Source organism: Calypte anna, chromosome 1 (assembly GCF_003957555.1).
Source record: "Calypte anna isolate BGI_N300 chromosome 1, bCalAnn1_v1.p, whole genome shotgun sequence".
NCBI lineage: Eukaryota > Metazoa > Chordata > Aves > Apodiformes > Trochilidae > Calypte > Calypte anna.
The window spans coordinates 93,475,620-93,490,829 of NC_044244.1; the positions used below are offsets into that span (position 1 = coordinate 93,475,620).

Below are 15,210 nucleotides of genomic sequence, written 5' to 3' on the forward strand. Positions count from 1 at the left end.
GTCTCTTCTTTGGTCTCCATCTGCAATTAAATAATTGAAGATCTGAGTGGCCACTGTAGCAGAGGGACTGTGCTGGGGATTAAATGATCCAAAGTCCTCACCAGCCCATCTGTTTCATACTGGAAATGGGTTAAAAAATGTATTAGCTTCTCAGTGTGGTTTTTTGATCTAACTTCCATGCCTCCTCACCATCTTTCTAACACCGACCCTCTCCAGGGTTTCTGGCTACAACCAAGGCAGTGTTTTCATCCACTTTCAAGCCCATTCTTCTCTTGCCACTTGCTCAAAAATCCAGCTGTGCCTGCAGGACACCTTCATGTGGTACAGCCTCTCATAGATCAGATGTGGATGCAAAGCTGATCCTTACGGTTTCCAAAGGAAGTGTCTCCTCTCTGCATTTTGTCCAACAGCCATTGGCCACCTGATCTTCACTGAGGTTCCTGGGCTTCCTGTCCCCTTGTTGATGCTGAAGCTATGGGAGAGAAGGAGGATTTCCATCCCCCTGGACCCCAAAACTGCATCCTTCCCACTAGGATGGTGGCATAGGGATGCCAGAGTTGAACTCTTCAAGTGAATATTGAGGAGGACCAGGGCGCTGGCTGGCCCTTTAGCTGGGTACACAGACCTTGGGCACATTCCTGCATTTCAGTGTGTGTTTTCCTTGTCACTGCACTTTGTCCCCATCTTGGTAAAATACCTGACTGAGAGGTATTTCTGTCCATGGTTTTTGTGCCTGTGCTAAAAACGAGAAGTGCCAGGGTAAGAGCTGGGAGGAGGGGAGGAGGGAACGAGGGCTGCAGCAACACGTCTGCTCACTGGCAGCCAGCAGAAAAACCTTTCACCTACCAGGAGCTGTCATTAGACAAGGAGACACTGCATTTTTTGACACTGAAAATGAACTTGAGGAGGATTTACCTAGTCAAGTGCTTGCTGCTTTTATTTTCCTGTGTAAAATGTGAGTTTTTCTAACCATTTTTTTCTCTTTCAGGTTAACATTTTTAAATTGCTTTTTAAATAATTTACCGCATGGTGGGATGTTACTGATAAGAAACTAGTTCCACTTTGCCCATGAGCGAAGACCTTTGGGTTATTGTTATTATTATTTGATTTGATTTTCATTCAGGGGGAGGGAAGGAGTTGAATTTCCTATTCCAGTTATAATAATAACCTGTAAACAGTTTTGGTTTTAAGTTAATGAGCCTTAATTTGACACATGTATAATGAAAAATGTCAGCATGCAATTTTCTCTCCACCCTTGAGGCAGCTTGTACTACATCAGGGATCCAGTTCATGGTGCATTATCCCATGTAATTTCCTTTTCTTATCAAAGATGAGCAAATCTTTTCAAAGTGCAAATTATATTCTTCCATAAATATTAACAGAAAGAGTGATATATCTCCGTGTCTTCAGTGGAGCTGAAGAAGTCTTGGTTATGAAAACAGCAAGGATATATATAGTCTTTTATATTATTGCTCTCATTATTTTTTAAAATATTAATCTAAAAACTTAATTAAGGTGTTAACTCATAGATTAGAAAAGGTTATAAGAAATGGAGATGACACAATCATGCATAGGTTTTTTTTTCTGCTCATTCCTGTACAGATTGTGTGAATGACTGCTTAATGCTTTTCTCTTCCTCCAGAACAAAATTAATAGATAAATAGCAAATATTTTTTTTTGTACATGATACATAAAACATCTTCCCCAGCAGAAAAGAATATTATTCAGTTAAAGAGAAAACTTGTTTCAAAGACTTTCTTACTTCACCGAAGTTACTACGGGAGCTTTTCCTCAACTCTTTCTTGTTACTGCAAGTGAGCTCTATGTTCAGATCTTTCTGCCCCTTGGAGGGCATTTCAGTTGACATTTGCAGAAATGCTGTTTCAAAAACTAAGCAGATTTTTAGTATCATATATGTAGGATGGATTTCCATTAGCAAGACTAAAAGATAAATATGTGGAGTTGAGTCTAGGTCGTCTGTCCATAGAGATGCCATTGAATTGTCCTTGAAAACTTAGATTATTTTTATCTTTACTTCCAGGGAGAGAGAGAGAGAGAGAGAAAATAGTATCTGTTATGCAAAGAAAACCTAATACTAGCTCTGTATACCTGTGTGTGGCTGAGGAGAAAGAAGTATCAGAATTCAATTATTTGGGTACAGTCTCTAGTGTCACCTGTGTGGAGGATAATTGCTTCCAGGATTGTTTGGTTGATAGCTTGATTTCAAAATATTCCTTTAGGTACATCAAGTGTCTTGTAAGAAATGCAGCAGTGAAATGACAGCCTCTCCTTGTATTGGGGCTGAATTGTTGGAAGACTTTCAGTATGAATTTTCTTTTTGTGGAGGCACAGTATTTTAGTTCTTTGATAATCTCAATAATATAAAGTTTCATGAAAGAACAACTGGATTTCAGTCAACCCACTGTGATACAGTCCATTGTTGTTCTAGATATCAGGAATGAAAGACTGTAACAAAAATATGCATAAACATCGATTTTTCGATCTGAGGGGAAGAAGTGCTTAAAATTTATAAAATTAGAGCAGAATCAGCTCTGTCTGGTGATGTAAAGAGATATGCCCTCCTGCTTGTCATCTTTATCCTGTAAACTGAAGAGGAATGGACCTAAGAAAATGACAAATTAAACAAGTGGTGGCTCTGAGAGAACATTCAGTTGTCAGTGAGCTTGTCCCATCTCACACTTGTGAGCACTTTTCTGCCTCCTCCTGCAAATTTTACACCTGCCACTACTTTGAAGTGACTCCTGACAAGCTTTTCTCTCTGAAGTCCCTGGCTCACCAGAAGTGGACTTTGCAAAGGCTGTGGAGCAGCCTGGAGGGGAGAGGACAGGCTACCCAGGCACAGCCCAAAGGGTACATCATCTTGCCTGGTGGTAACATGATTGCTGTTTAGCAGCCTTGGCTTTCCTGAATGTCCCCTTCAGCAGCCACACGCTAAGTGCTGCCTGGTCCTGGTAGCACCTTTGGGAAACACTTATTCTTACATGTTCTGGAGAGGGGATCTGTCATCAAAAGAGACCCGAAAAGAGAATAGATTTTTTTGGCCTGTGCTTACCTCCTAATGTCACCAGACTGTGATAGGTTCTCAGGATGTGGTTAGCTCTTTGTTTCTCCCTACCCTATTTACCTCACTGAGATGCCCTGCTTAAGAAAAGTCAAGTGGATGCCCAGGATGGGTGAGGAGGGGGCACTTCAAGCTGGTGCCACTGGGTCTAACCTGTAGTTCAGTGCCTTACACTCACTCACTCTTTGATAAGGCCCACTATTGGTATTATTGCCATCACTGTTACTGCTGAACTGATCCTACTGTCCAGGGCTGCCACTAGTTTATGCTCTTGCTCTCCAGTGATGGGGACTCTGGGTACCAGCCTGTGCCTTGTGCAAAACATACCAACTAACCTGCAGGTGGGGTTGGAACTATATGATTTCTGAAGTCCCTTACCATCCAAACCATTCTACGTTTCTATGACCTTATTTTCAGGCAAGGTTAAGTTCGGGTTAAGTTCATGGACATTCATGAATCTTGGCATCCAAAATCACTCCAAATAAACCAGCAAGAGTATAAATCCAGCTTTTGAAAGGCAGACTCACAGCTTCCTTGACTCTGAGAATTAAACTTGGCACTGATATTTATCTAATGAATGATCAAGAGTATCTTTGGAGCAGTGTAAACAGGACAGCATCAGTAATGCACAGAGGCCTGGGCAACTCAGCAGGAGGTAGCAAGTGGCAGCCTTTTGGGTCACTGCTGTGGTTGCCAAGCATGGCATAGAGGGCTGCTAGAGACATACTGATGGGCTGGTTGTGCTTTCCTTTACAGGCTCTGTCACCAACCAGATTTACAGGGCAGTGAATGAGTCGGTTCTTTTCAGCATCGCTGCTGCTGGGGGCGTAGATGATGCAGAATGGTGGAGAGATGGAAAAAAGTTGCTTCAGATAAGAGATAAGAAAGTTAAGTACTATGTGAACCAGAACCAGTGCAGGTGTAAGTTATTCATAAATGGGACTCTGCAAATAGAGCAGGTGGTGAAAGAGGACAGTGGAAACTACATGGTGGCTGTTTATCGTCAGGATGGGACACTGAGGGCAGAAGAAGGCACAACCTTCACCGTTCAGGGTAAGTTTTTACTCTTTTCATACCGTTCCCAGCACAGCTGAATAAGGCTTGGTATTCCTACTCCGTCCTACAGCCCTTTCTACTCACTGCCCCCTTTGTGTTTTAAGGGAGACTTCTGTGAGACATACATCTTTCCTCTTTCCACTGGCAACAGTCTGCTCTCTTATCCCTTCTCTTGCTCCTGATGAAAAGGTCTTGTCCCTGCTTCTTTCTTTCTTCACCTTTTATCAGCCATCAGTTTTCTATGTGTGCCCAAGCAAGAAAACAGCAGTGTTGGCAGCAGGGTGGGGGCAGAAAGCCCTAGTGCAGCACCACAGGTGATGCTGTGACACCTCAGGCTCTGTGCCCTGAGCTGAGGCAGCACCAAGCCAGCAGGGCTGTGCTCCTGGCAGGACTGTGCTTCCAGAAACCTCTTGTGGGAGCACAGCAACCTGTGTGAGGTACTCCTGTAGCTGATGCACTTCTGGTGCTGTTTTTTGGGCACTGGGTTAGGACTTTTAGTCTCTAGCCTCTGCTTCAGCAGGGTGAGCAACATGTGTTGTATCTGCCAACCCCTGTGGCAAGCTCAGGAGCTGAGGTGCCACTAAATGGCTCTGTTTAAGGCATTGTGATACCACTCCGTTTTTGCTACAACAGAAAAAATAGCCAGCAGTCATGTCCCCTGAGAGAGTCAATTCGATAGGAATTGAATTCGCAGGGGAAGATGACTTTTGCACCCTATCTTTGCATAGCATAACACAACAAATATTAAGATTGTGCCATTTAAAGTATACACCTAGGGATTTCTCCTGCATGGGTTCAAAGCATGTAGACAGCCTCCACTCTTGTGTTGTGTCTTTTCCTGAGATAACAGAGCAGTAGCAGAACAAAGCTTTTTGGATAAGTAGGGAAGATAGGGATGGCTGTTCTGTTTCTTTATGGGTGCTGTCATCTCTCCAGATGTATAAGTTCTAGGGCATACGTATTTTTTTCCCAGCAGGAGGATAATTTTTCTCTGTCCTTCTTCAGCCAGCATGCAGACCTCTGCCATCTTCTAGGTGCACCAGCTGACACTACAGAAATGATGCCCTGATGAGGCAGCAATGACAGCTGGACTGGTTTTGGCAGGGTTTCTGTGCAGTGGGAAGCTCTATGGCTAACAGACTGCTGAGCAGTGAGGGTGTCTCACTGCTTCAGAAATTATTATTGCAGACCATGTACAGATTCATTAAGTCATCAAGGCCCAATGCTACTTACTCATGCTTTAAGCCACTGGTGTCCTTGGTTCAATTTCAAGCTAGGGTTCTAACCCAGCTATATGCTGCATCATTTCACACGTTGTGCAGCAGAGAGGTTGCCTTACCTCTGATAGTGGTTTGGGAAGAAAAGTCCTTTAGTAACTGCTGTGTAATTTGTCACCTAGAGTATACTTTGTTACTAGGGCTGAACAAACAGTTTTTCAATAAACCCCAGTAGTTTAAGTTATACCACCACACAACTCCATCACCAAGACCTGTACTCCAGTGTTTCACACTAGGGTGAAACTAGGGTGAAATTTCATTTGCATTGCAGCACTGGGGCCAGAGCTAGAGAGGGCTGTGGCTCCCATCTGCTGCTTCCCCCCAAAACTTCCTCCCCTCACTTGCCTGGCTGTGAGTCAGACTGAGCCTGAAAATAGTCCACTCACGATGGTGTAGCTCTGCTGTGCTAGGCCAAACATGTAGGCTAATATTTTTTCTTTCTTATTGCCATGTTACTTTTGTATTAGAGGTCTAATTTGCTCTTATTTTTTCTCTGGTCTCATTAGCTGGTGTTACTCTCTCACCACTTATTGGGGAATGATTCCCTGTTCTGCTTAATAATAGAGGATTTTCAAAAGGAGAAACCATATCAGATGTGTCTTTGCCTTCTCTTCTCTTTCAGAGCCTGTCCCTCAGCCAATCCTCAGTGCCAAATGCATGAATAAAACTCTATCTGTCAAGTGTGAAGTGAAGCAGAAAACTAAAGACGAAATATTTACAATAGAACTGACTCACAATAAAACAAAAAAAATCCAGAAGAACGCAACAAGTTTGGAATTGCATACACAGTATTCTGGGATGTTCAGATGTATTGTTAAGAATGAAGTCAGCAAAAAAACGTCTGAAAAAATAATTAAGTGCTCAGGTAAAAACCCCATATTTTCACCAGAATCTGCTAGAACAGACCCACAAAGCCCAACTCCCTTGCATGTATCTGTAGGGCTGGCCCAGGTGCCAGGAGCATTGAGGAGTCCCAGTCCCCCTAATGCTCCCACAGTTATTGGGTGCTGATGCTGCTGTGCCAGCTGGGATGTGAGTTGTGCTTTCTGCTTGGCATACCCCAAACTTGTTGCATCTCCACCCTCCCCACCCTGCTGCTGCCTTCCTCAGTGCTATCCATACGGCATCCTGCTCTAACAGCGTGGAGGCCAAGCTGGGTTCAGTGGGATATGAGGTGGGTCATGCTTCTCTTCTGCAGCCAGCAGTGTTTTCCTCAATGCTCAGTGAGTCCTGGGAGGGGATTGCTGGAAAAGGGGGGGAGGTTTTTCTGGAGTCAAGAGTCTTGTGGGTGCCAGGGAGGCCCATGGGCCACACTGCAGTTCTGCTTCCACTGGAGGTGAAGTCTGCCTGCTAAAGAGACCAGGCTGGCTGAGGGGTAAATGAATGAGATGTTCTTGCTCATCCCATCATTTTCTCATTCCCCTCCATCACTGCTGACTCTTCTTCCAAGAGCTGCCAGGGATATCCTGAAAGGCTTTTTGGTGTCATTGTCCTGACAGATTCAAATGGTGTCAACCACCACTAGTGGGCATGCCAATGAAGTAAAGGAGAGAGTGGGGAGTTGGGCCTGAAAGTGTTTTGATCACATATAGCAGCCTGCAAAAGGCAGAAAGCACTTTCCCCCTCATTTTTATCCTCCTTTACTCCTTTAAAAATAATAGTATTTCCAAAGGCTGACTTCAGTCAACCAGTCCAAAGCCAAAGGATTAAGATAGTATAAAATTACCCAAACTACCGCAACACAAATTAACAACTTAATTTTGGAAAATGTGGCTTGGGATTTTTTCCTATGTATGTAAAGCCATGGCATTAATTTCAGGAGATTTGACCTAGGAAAATGATGATGAGGATGAGGAAATCAGTTGCACATTATTTTTCACTTCTCTGTGATCGTACCTATGAAGGTGATGCTTGCCTGCTAGCTGTGGATATGGATGGGTGCTCTTATGAGGGGAAAAATAAGCTGCTTGGACTCTCCATCTCGGCGTAGAAATCATGAGGCTGTTAGCTGAGCTTTGGGGTTGCATGACTCTGATTAGCATGTTTCAAATGTACCATGGATTTTCTTATTCACTTGAAGCATCATCTTCCTTAAGCACAGATGTAGCAAAAGAACTGAAGAAATTGCATTTTAAATGGGCACTCATGTTGAAAATTACTAGATGGGAAAAAGAAGTTATCTCTCTCCCTCTCTCCCTCATAGACATTTTTAAATTTAAGGCAAAGAACAAGTAACAGATCATACTGGTATGACGCTGGATGCTGTGTTTAGTTAAAGGTTTAGATTTCCTTCAAATGGACTTTCAGCTCAGCTAAATTTTCATATAAGCATAATTATGCTTGAGTCTGCCTGGGCTCACCTTACAGTCAGCTGGGAGAACCAGGCAGGAAAAGGGGCAAAATACACCTTGGTGTAACACTGGCAGTTAAAACATGTGAGAAGAAACACATAACCGAGGGTACTCATCTTTATCTTTTTTCCCACCAGGGGAGCCCAGGCTGATGGTGGCCTTTATAGTGTAGATATCTCAGCTTTGGTGTCATCACTCTTTGCCCTTCTTGTGCATACCCAGTAAATGTTAAGGATGATACCAGTGTTGTTGTCCCCTTTGAGTCTTTGTCCCCTAAGAAGCCAAGGAAGGAGCTGTGTTCAGCTCTGTGGAGCCTGTGCTCAAGAACAGTAAGTGCCAGGAGGACAGCCCAAGCAGAAGGTGGGCCAGCATCCAGGGAACCTTATCTGGCAAAAATAAGGAACATTTAAATAAATTTTTGCTCACCAGGCAAACTGAGAAATCTCATTTTGAGATTGTGGGATATTTGCTTATGTTCTTGTCTTTTTGGCTGTTTGGTTTTTTTTGTTTGTTTGTTTTTTTGTTTTGTTTTGTTTTGTTTTGTTTTGTTTGTTTGTTTTTAAATTTGCACACAGACAAAAATTGAAGAGAAAGTACCAAAATTCTATGAAGTAAGCTAGTCTCAGTGTTTCTAGTATTTTAAAAGTTTATTTTTGTTAGATGCTGAGCACTGCCTGGATGCTCGTTGTCCTTAAAAGGGTCTGTTGCTAGCAGGAGTAGGGCATTTGTGGTAATTGGAGTAAGATGAGCTAGTATGCATGGATGCTCTGGTTTCAATTTTCTGCAGAACTTGAATCCATCAGGGAGCAATCAAAATTCTCCACAATGAAGATCATCAGCTTTCTGCTGTGTACAGAGAAAAGGCAAAGTGTGGGCTCTCACTGGGGGTGCCTTTACAGTCAATGGATGAAAATACAGAATTCTAAGTAGACATTGTGCAAGTTATTTTTTCCCTCTAATATCCTCTTTCATTTCCCTAACTAGGCCAGCTGGACCTTTATCTCATCTTAACCATAGCAGGAGGTGCAGTCTTCTTTGTCATCTTTGTGATTTTCCTTATTTATTGTATCAGGAAGAAGAAAGCAGACAGGCTTGAAGATGATGGTAAGTGTTCAGTGGTCTTTATGTTACTGTACAGCTACCTCAAATCTTAGAGTTTCCTGCTGATAGCAACCCTGTGGGCAGAAGGATGTGCTCTGCCTTGGCATGAGCAATAACCTGGTTTTGGCATGTAGCAAATCTAAGCAGACTGGCTGGTATTGCCAGTCTTAGTTTCTGATATATGCTTTGAACCAAAGACTCCTTGTTCTCAAGCGCTTTTGTTTATTCATGAAGAATTGCTCCTCTATAGCTCAGCCAAGGCCACCAGTCATGTGCATCTGTGGGGCTGAAATATACAATTAGATATCTCATCAGCAAATCTTTTCTCATTAATTTTATGTGGTGTAAAACTAGGATCCTTGAAATCATTAGTCACATTTGAAAATATTGCAGATACCAAGAAGGGGCAAGAAGGGCTCAGCTTTTCTGTGAGTTTCCTCAGGCGTCTCACAGAACTTGTCCTCTCTCCAAAAACAATGTTCTTGGAGGCCTATCAGCAATGTGGGGTACTGAAAGGAGGTGAGATTATCAGAGTAAGAGATTTCATCTGTTGTTGAAAATCTGTGTCTCTTTAAGACTACAGGAAATATTTTACCAGAGTCTTCCTTAAGAGTGGGCTCAGTCTTGACAGAGAGGTTGCTTTTACAACCTAGGCATTGCTGCTAGTTTGGGTAGACAGAGGATACTGAGCTGCCACTCAGGACAAGGTGTCTGGCCCACCTGGAAGGGGAGGTAAAGCAGGAGGGATGTGGCTCTGACCCGGCTTGTTTAAAGGCTTGTTTCTGAGTCCTGCCCCCACGCATTCTGTCAGGCTTCCTGTGGTCTCAAATAACAGATAATCTTGGTGTGAGGCAGCTGCAAAATGTGAGTAAAAGCTCCCTTGTATACCATGACAGTCTTTGACAAGACAGAATGTGCTGCCTGAAGGAAATCTCAGCTGATACCTTAAAGGAGCCAATGGATCAGGCTGTCAACAAGGGTGAGAATGACCAGTCCCATGGCTGAGGGGAGTGCAATCTCACCACATTTGAGGGGGGGTAACTTGCCATGGCCCTCCAGGTGCCTCTGAAGTTATGACTATGAAGAGCGGGAGAGCTCTTTCCCCATTTGCTGGAAGAGCTCACCACAGTGCAACCAGAAGATATTATCTCAGAAGACTCCATAGCTCGTGGGTGCAAACCTGGTGTGGGCGTAGCCATCTGAGCGTTATTTTACATTATGGCTGTCCTTGAATGGGAAACATCACTCCCTCAATAGTGCATAAATATCCTTCAACTTATCCCTCAACATATCCTCAATTCTTAGGTCTGGATTCAGTGAGATTAAGAAAAATGGAAGTCTGGGAAAACGTGAACTAATATAAAAGGGTAACTATCCTCTTTGAAACAGTTTGGTGGGTGCTTAAGGCCATTTCAGTGTCCCAAGAGGTAAATCCCTCAACCTGTAAGCTAAGCTGACTGATGTTTCAGAAAGGATGAACCAGTGATCAAAGGCCTGCTAACATGAATTTACTTCTTCTGCATGTGGAGAAATTAATGCTGGCAAAATAGACCTTTGGTGCCTGGAAATCCCTGCATGTATAGCAGCAGGGCAGAGTGCTTTGCTGTTGATTCCTGGGGTTACATTTTTCTTCCCTTCAGTGGCCCATTTCCAAAAGAGAACAGAGTAGGTCAGACTGAGAGTGTGCGTCGGTGACCACTGGGGCCTGTCTGGCAGAGTTGGTTGCCCCAACACAGAGAGCGCAGAGCTGCACCAAATATCTCAAGGTACCTTGGCCTCAGCCAGGCAGCCAAAAAGCTTTTAGGTTTACCTGGGCTTCACAGGTGGAGGTGATTTCTGTTGTTCACCAGGGTAGCAGGAACACCCCAGGATGTCAGTGGCCTTCCAAGTAAGACCAATACTTGGATTTTTTATTGCTTCGGGCCAAGCGCTTTTCCCAGGCTATTCGTTTTCTGCTTAGTACGTGCCTGACTGCAGGTTCCTTCTGTCTTTGCAGATGAGGAGCAAATGATGCAGGCTCGCCAGCTGACCAGTGAGATGTTGGTGCGGGAGCTCCCTCAGCCTCTGTGCAACCCCACCCCAAAGCAGCCACACGCTCATCAGCGGCCACTGCCCCGGCCCCGGGTGCATCAGGAGCCAGCACTGCCCCCACGGCCCAGGCCCCGCATGCAGCAGTGGACTCCAAACCATCCAAGAGAAAGACCTTGAAGGTCTGCCCTGGGGGGGACGGTGGTCTCTGCTATGCCTTTCACCTGGGAAAAGAAAGTTTCCAGCAGTCAGGAACCCCTCCTGCCCACCCTCGCGTAACGCTCAGCTATGAAGCAGCAGCTTTTGTTGGAGAAAATTAGAGACAGCAGGTAATGGAGATGAAAAGACCTACTGGAGGAGAGTCAAGGTGATGGGCATTCATCCCTGTGACCATTTTTCTTTAAGTGTCTCTATGTTAGAGCACTGAGCCTTGAAACCTGTGTCTTTCTGTGGTTCATTTTGTACAGTAACTTGTTGTCTTTATGCTTTATGGGTGGATTAAATCAAGAAGAAGCTAAAGCTCTGATGTGACAACATGGGCCCCAGGATCTTACAGGAGTTTTGTTTTGTATCTTTCCTTTCTCCTGCCACACATTAAGACAGCCCTCTGGCTTCAGCATCAAATGCATGACCTCCAGGATCAAAAAACAGTTGCATGTAATTAAACACTTACCTGGACTTGAAAGAATCATTGTCATCTAATGCAAAGAAGAAAATACTGAAAAGGAGATATGAAAGCCTTGAAGTATCTCTGTGTAAAAAAACAAGTGGGAAAGGAATAAAATTTTTACTTTCTCTACTGTGTTTAGAACAAGAATCTATGGGCTTTGGTTGCAGCAAGGGAGAGTTAGGTCAGGATTGTTTTTTAATTTTTTTTTTCCAAAAAAAGCTTTAAAATATATTTCTGGGAGAGATGCAGATAAGGCAGACATCCATGAGGCATCCTTATCCATCTGAGGGCCAGGGGAACTTGCTGCTTGGCCTCTCCAAGGACAGTTTCAGCTCAGTTTCAAGTCACTTCTTGCCGGCAAGTAAAATGAAACTTTATTCTCAGTATAGGCCTGTTTGGCTACCCAGCAATTTTTTTTTTTTTTTTTTTTTAGTCATAGTAGAGTTCTGGTATCCATTTGGTCATGAATCAAGTGTTACATACTGCCAATCAATCTGATTAGTAGTGGTATTGTCTCCATTTTTATGGCTTTCCATCACAGGGCCTCCTGCTGATGGAGAGGGACCCTGTCCCTTGATTCTGATGGTAAAATTTTTCCTGGTTTGGGCCCAGATAAAGGTGATTTTCTGTCTTGTAATTTTGCTTTCAGCTAAGTCTCTTGTAAGTAGCTGCACTTGCTTAAATTAACAGTAAGTTTCTCAGACAGTGTGTGCTTTTAGGACTGATAACACTTGATGTTTATAGTTACATCTAGAGACTGGTATGCAGAGCCAAGGACACAAATGTTCTGAGGAATATTTTGCCCTCTGGAAGGGAAAAGGAGTAAAGAGGTCCCACCTGAAGCCCTCCTTTAGGGTGGAGTGGACAAGATAATGACCCAAATTAACCAAACAGAGTATTCCATCCCATACATATCATACTCAGTATAAATTTGAAGTGTCACGAGGGTCAAACCCCTTCCCTTCCTCCGCTTGCCTGTCCCTGTCTGCTTCGGCATCCTGGGAGGATTCCACCCATTCCTCTGCCTGTGGTCCTGATCTGTGCCAGCCTGAATCTGTGTGTTCCTGCCTCCAGCTTCCAACTGCTGCCAACTCCAGGAGTCCAGCCTGGACTTTCCCAGGACTTCTCTGCAGCCTTGGTGGTGATGTGAGAGTTACTGGGAGAAGGGAGGAGGAACGTGGTATCAATTTTCCTGTATATTTGTATATATTTAGTATTTTTTCCCTTTTATCATAACTTTTTCCATTAAAGCTGTGTAGCTTGGTTTCCAATCTATGTCTCTCCCTCATTCTCTCTCCTTTCTTTATCAGGGAAGGGTTTAACAGAGAGCATCTGTCATTCAGTTTTATCGCTGGGCCAGTGTTAAACTATGACATAACTTCATATAGAACCAGTTGAACTTCATTTAGAACAGAGAAATGATGAGAGATTTCCCTCCTAAAGGGAAAGGTTGGACTGCATTAACTGCACCTACATGACCCTCCATGAACTGGACAAACACTGCTACCTCCTCTGTGCCTTGGAGATGTTCATAACTGCCTCTATGTGGCAGCTGAGGAGCTGGGAGAAGAGAGACCTTTTTAGAGCAATGTCTGAGTGGGTACTCTGGCTCATCTGGTAAAAGAGGGAGTGCAGGTGGAGGAGGGGAGAACTGTGAGAGCCAGAAAGCACCAGACCTCCAGTGTTGTTGTGTTAGGCAGAAGAACTTGTAATGCCTCTTTCAGGCTTGACATGGCAGCAGAGTTAAAACAGCTATCTTTTGGTTTTCCTCAGAAATGTGACAATTTTTATCTTCTGGTACAAGGGCAGGGAAGTTACAGGTCAGGGTGAAGGGTGTCTCTGCCATCTTCAGAGCTCTAGCACTTTGCTGAACTCCAACTGTGGATACAGCCTGGAGAGTGTCACTTGATCTCACCATATAGTCTTCCACAGCTTGTTTTAGAGCTTTCACTATTTAAAGTTGCATTTGTTAAAAATGGTTTATTTTGTAATGTATGCTATTATCCCTGTAGTGAATAAATAAAGATGAGTGTGGATGGAGAGGATCTTATTCACACCTGTGCTGGTATGTCAGTATCAGGATCTCACTTTGGTAACAATGGAGACAAGAAAAATGTTTTGGTCTTTGGCCCATGGAAACATGGATGCAGGAGGTTTCAATCCCCAGGAGGTGCCAGCTGCCACCTGAGTGCTGGTGGGCTTGGGTCAGTGTAGATGGGCACAGCCACCATGTCTGCCTGCCTGCTGTGGCAGCACGTGTTCTGCCCGTCCTGTGTCATGGAGCATTCAAGTCTCAGTTTTTTCTGCTGCATAGGATGTTTCAGTTCTGAAAAATGAGCTGCCAACAAGACCTAAGAACTAACTGAAACTCCTTGGCTCTGGTGATACTTGCTGCAGCCTTTCTTGATTTTTCTTTTGCAGACACATCTACTAGTGACTCAAATAAAATCAAGTGCTTTTCCCAGTTCTTCTTGTGCAGGATGAGAGGAGAGGACTGACATGCTGAGCTGTGCTCTGTGAGGATGTTGGCTCATTCTCCACAGCCTGGGAGATGCAGCTTGTGATGCCCAAGTGCTATCAGGAATCAGTTTTTCTTAGTGATGTGCTGCAGAGCCAGCACTGAAGTAATGGGAGGAAAGTACAGCCTCAAGATCCAAGAAGGTCTGTAGTTGTGCTATGATCCTGCAGTGCTCCTCGGTTGTGTAGCCTGAGTAGGCACCTGAAAGAGCAATGTGTGGTTGTACAGAAGATACGTATCTTCTATCCCAGTCTTGATCTGCTTGACATCAGCAGCACTTGCAGCCCAAACTTGGCCTTCTTCATAAAGTATACAAGACCTGCCTGTATCTCAGATGGGTGTTAGCCAGTCCAGAGGGCTGCTGCTGGCACAGGCAGTGCTGGAGCCAGTTAGGTAATTTCATTTCATTTCTCTAATTTTCATTTCTGAAATAAAACTTTCAGTCTGTAAAAAGTCAAGTAGGAAATCATGGTTCATTCAAATATCTTTTTTTGAATGCTTGCCAAAATGATGCCATGGAGGAAAAGGCATTGATTTTGTCCTTACTCTGCAACAAATCTTCAGGCTGTGATGCAAAGAAAAACCCCAGCTGGGGCTGTGCTGCCCATCATCTCCCTTCTCTATTATTACACACAGGAGATCAGCTCCTCAGCCGTACTAAAACCTTGCAAAGGGCTTAAGAAATAGTCTTTTCTTTCAAACTGTAGTCCTCTTTGTGGTCTAGTATGGGTGATAGTCAGAAGCTGAGCTCAGCTGGGCTGGTGAGGTGCCCCACCAATGCTCCTTGCAGGTGCTGGCCATGCAGTGAGCAGATTGGCATTGCTGTCACCTCCTGATCCCCAAACTGACCAATGGTCACCCTGGGCCCTGAGGGACTGACAGGCTTGTTCGTGTGCTGTGAGTGATAGTGTAAGAGGTCTGCCCCCAGACTTTTGGAGCAGATCAGTTTCTAGTAGCTGTCAAGGGACTAACCTTGCTGGGTGATCCTGTCTCACGCTATGGGAGGGAAGATAATTCACTGAAGGAGAGTGAAAGTGAAAGTGAATTGGCCTCCTGGTTCTCTCTCCCACTGTCATTTCAGAGGAGGAATACTAAATCCAGTCCTCTTCTCACCCTCTCTCCCAGCA

The 15,210-nt window shown here is 44.2% G+C and overlaps 1 protein-coding gene across 1 annotated transcript; it reads left to right on the forward strand.

Annotated features, from left to right (window-relative positions):
• The first annotated feature begins 894 nt into the window (after positions 1-894).
• Positions 895-11,496, forward strand: LOC103536848. The gene is made up of 5 exons (XM_008503083.2): positions 895-955; positions 3,839-4,135; positions 6,038-6,280; positions 8,751-8,870; positions 10,864-11,496. The coding sequence occupies exons 1-5, from the start codon at positions 895-897 to the stop codon at positions 11,073-11,075; spliced, it is 933 nt and encodes a 310-aa protein (XP_008501305.1). The 3' UTR covers positions 11,076-11,496.
• The last annotated feature ends 3,714 nt before the right edge of the window (positions 11,497-15,210 follow it).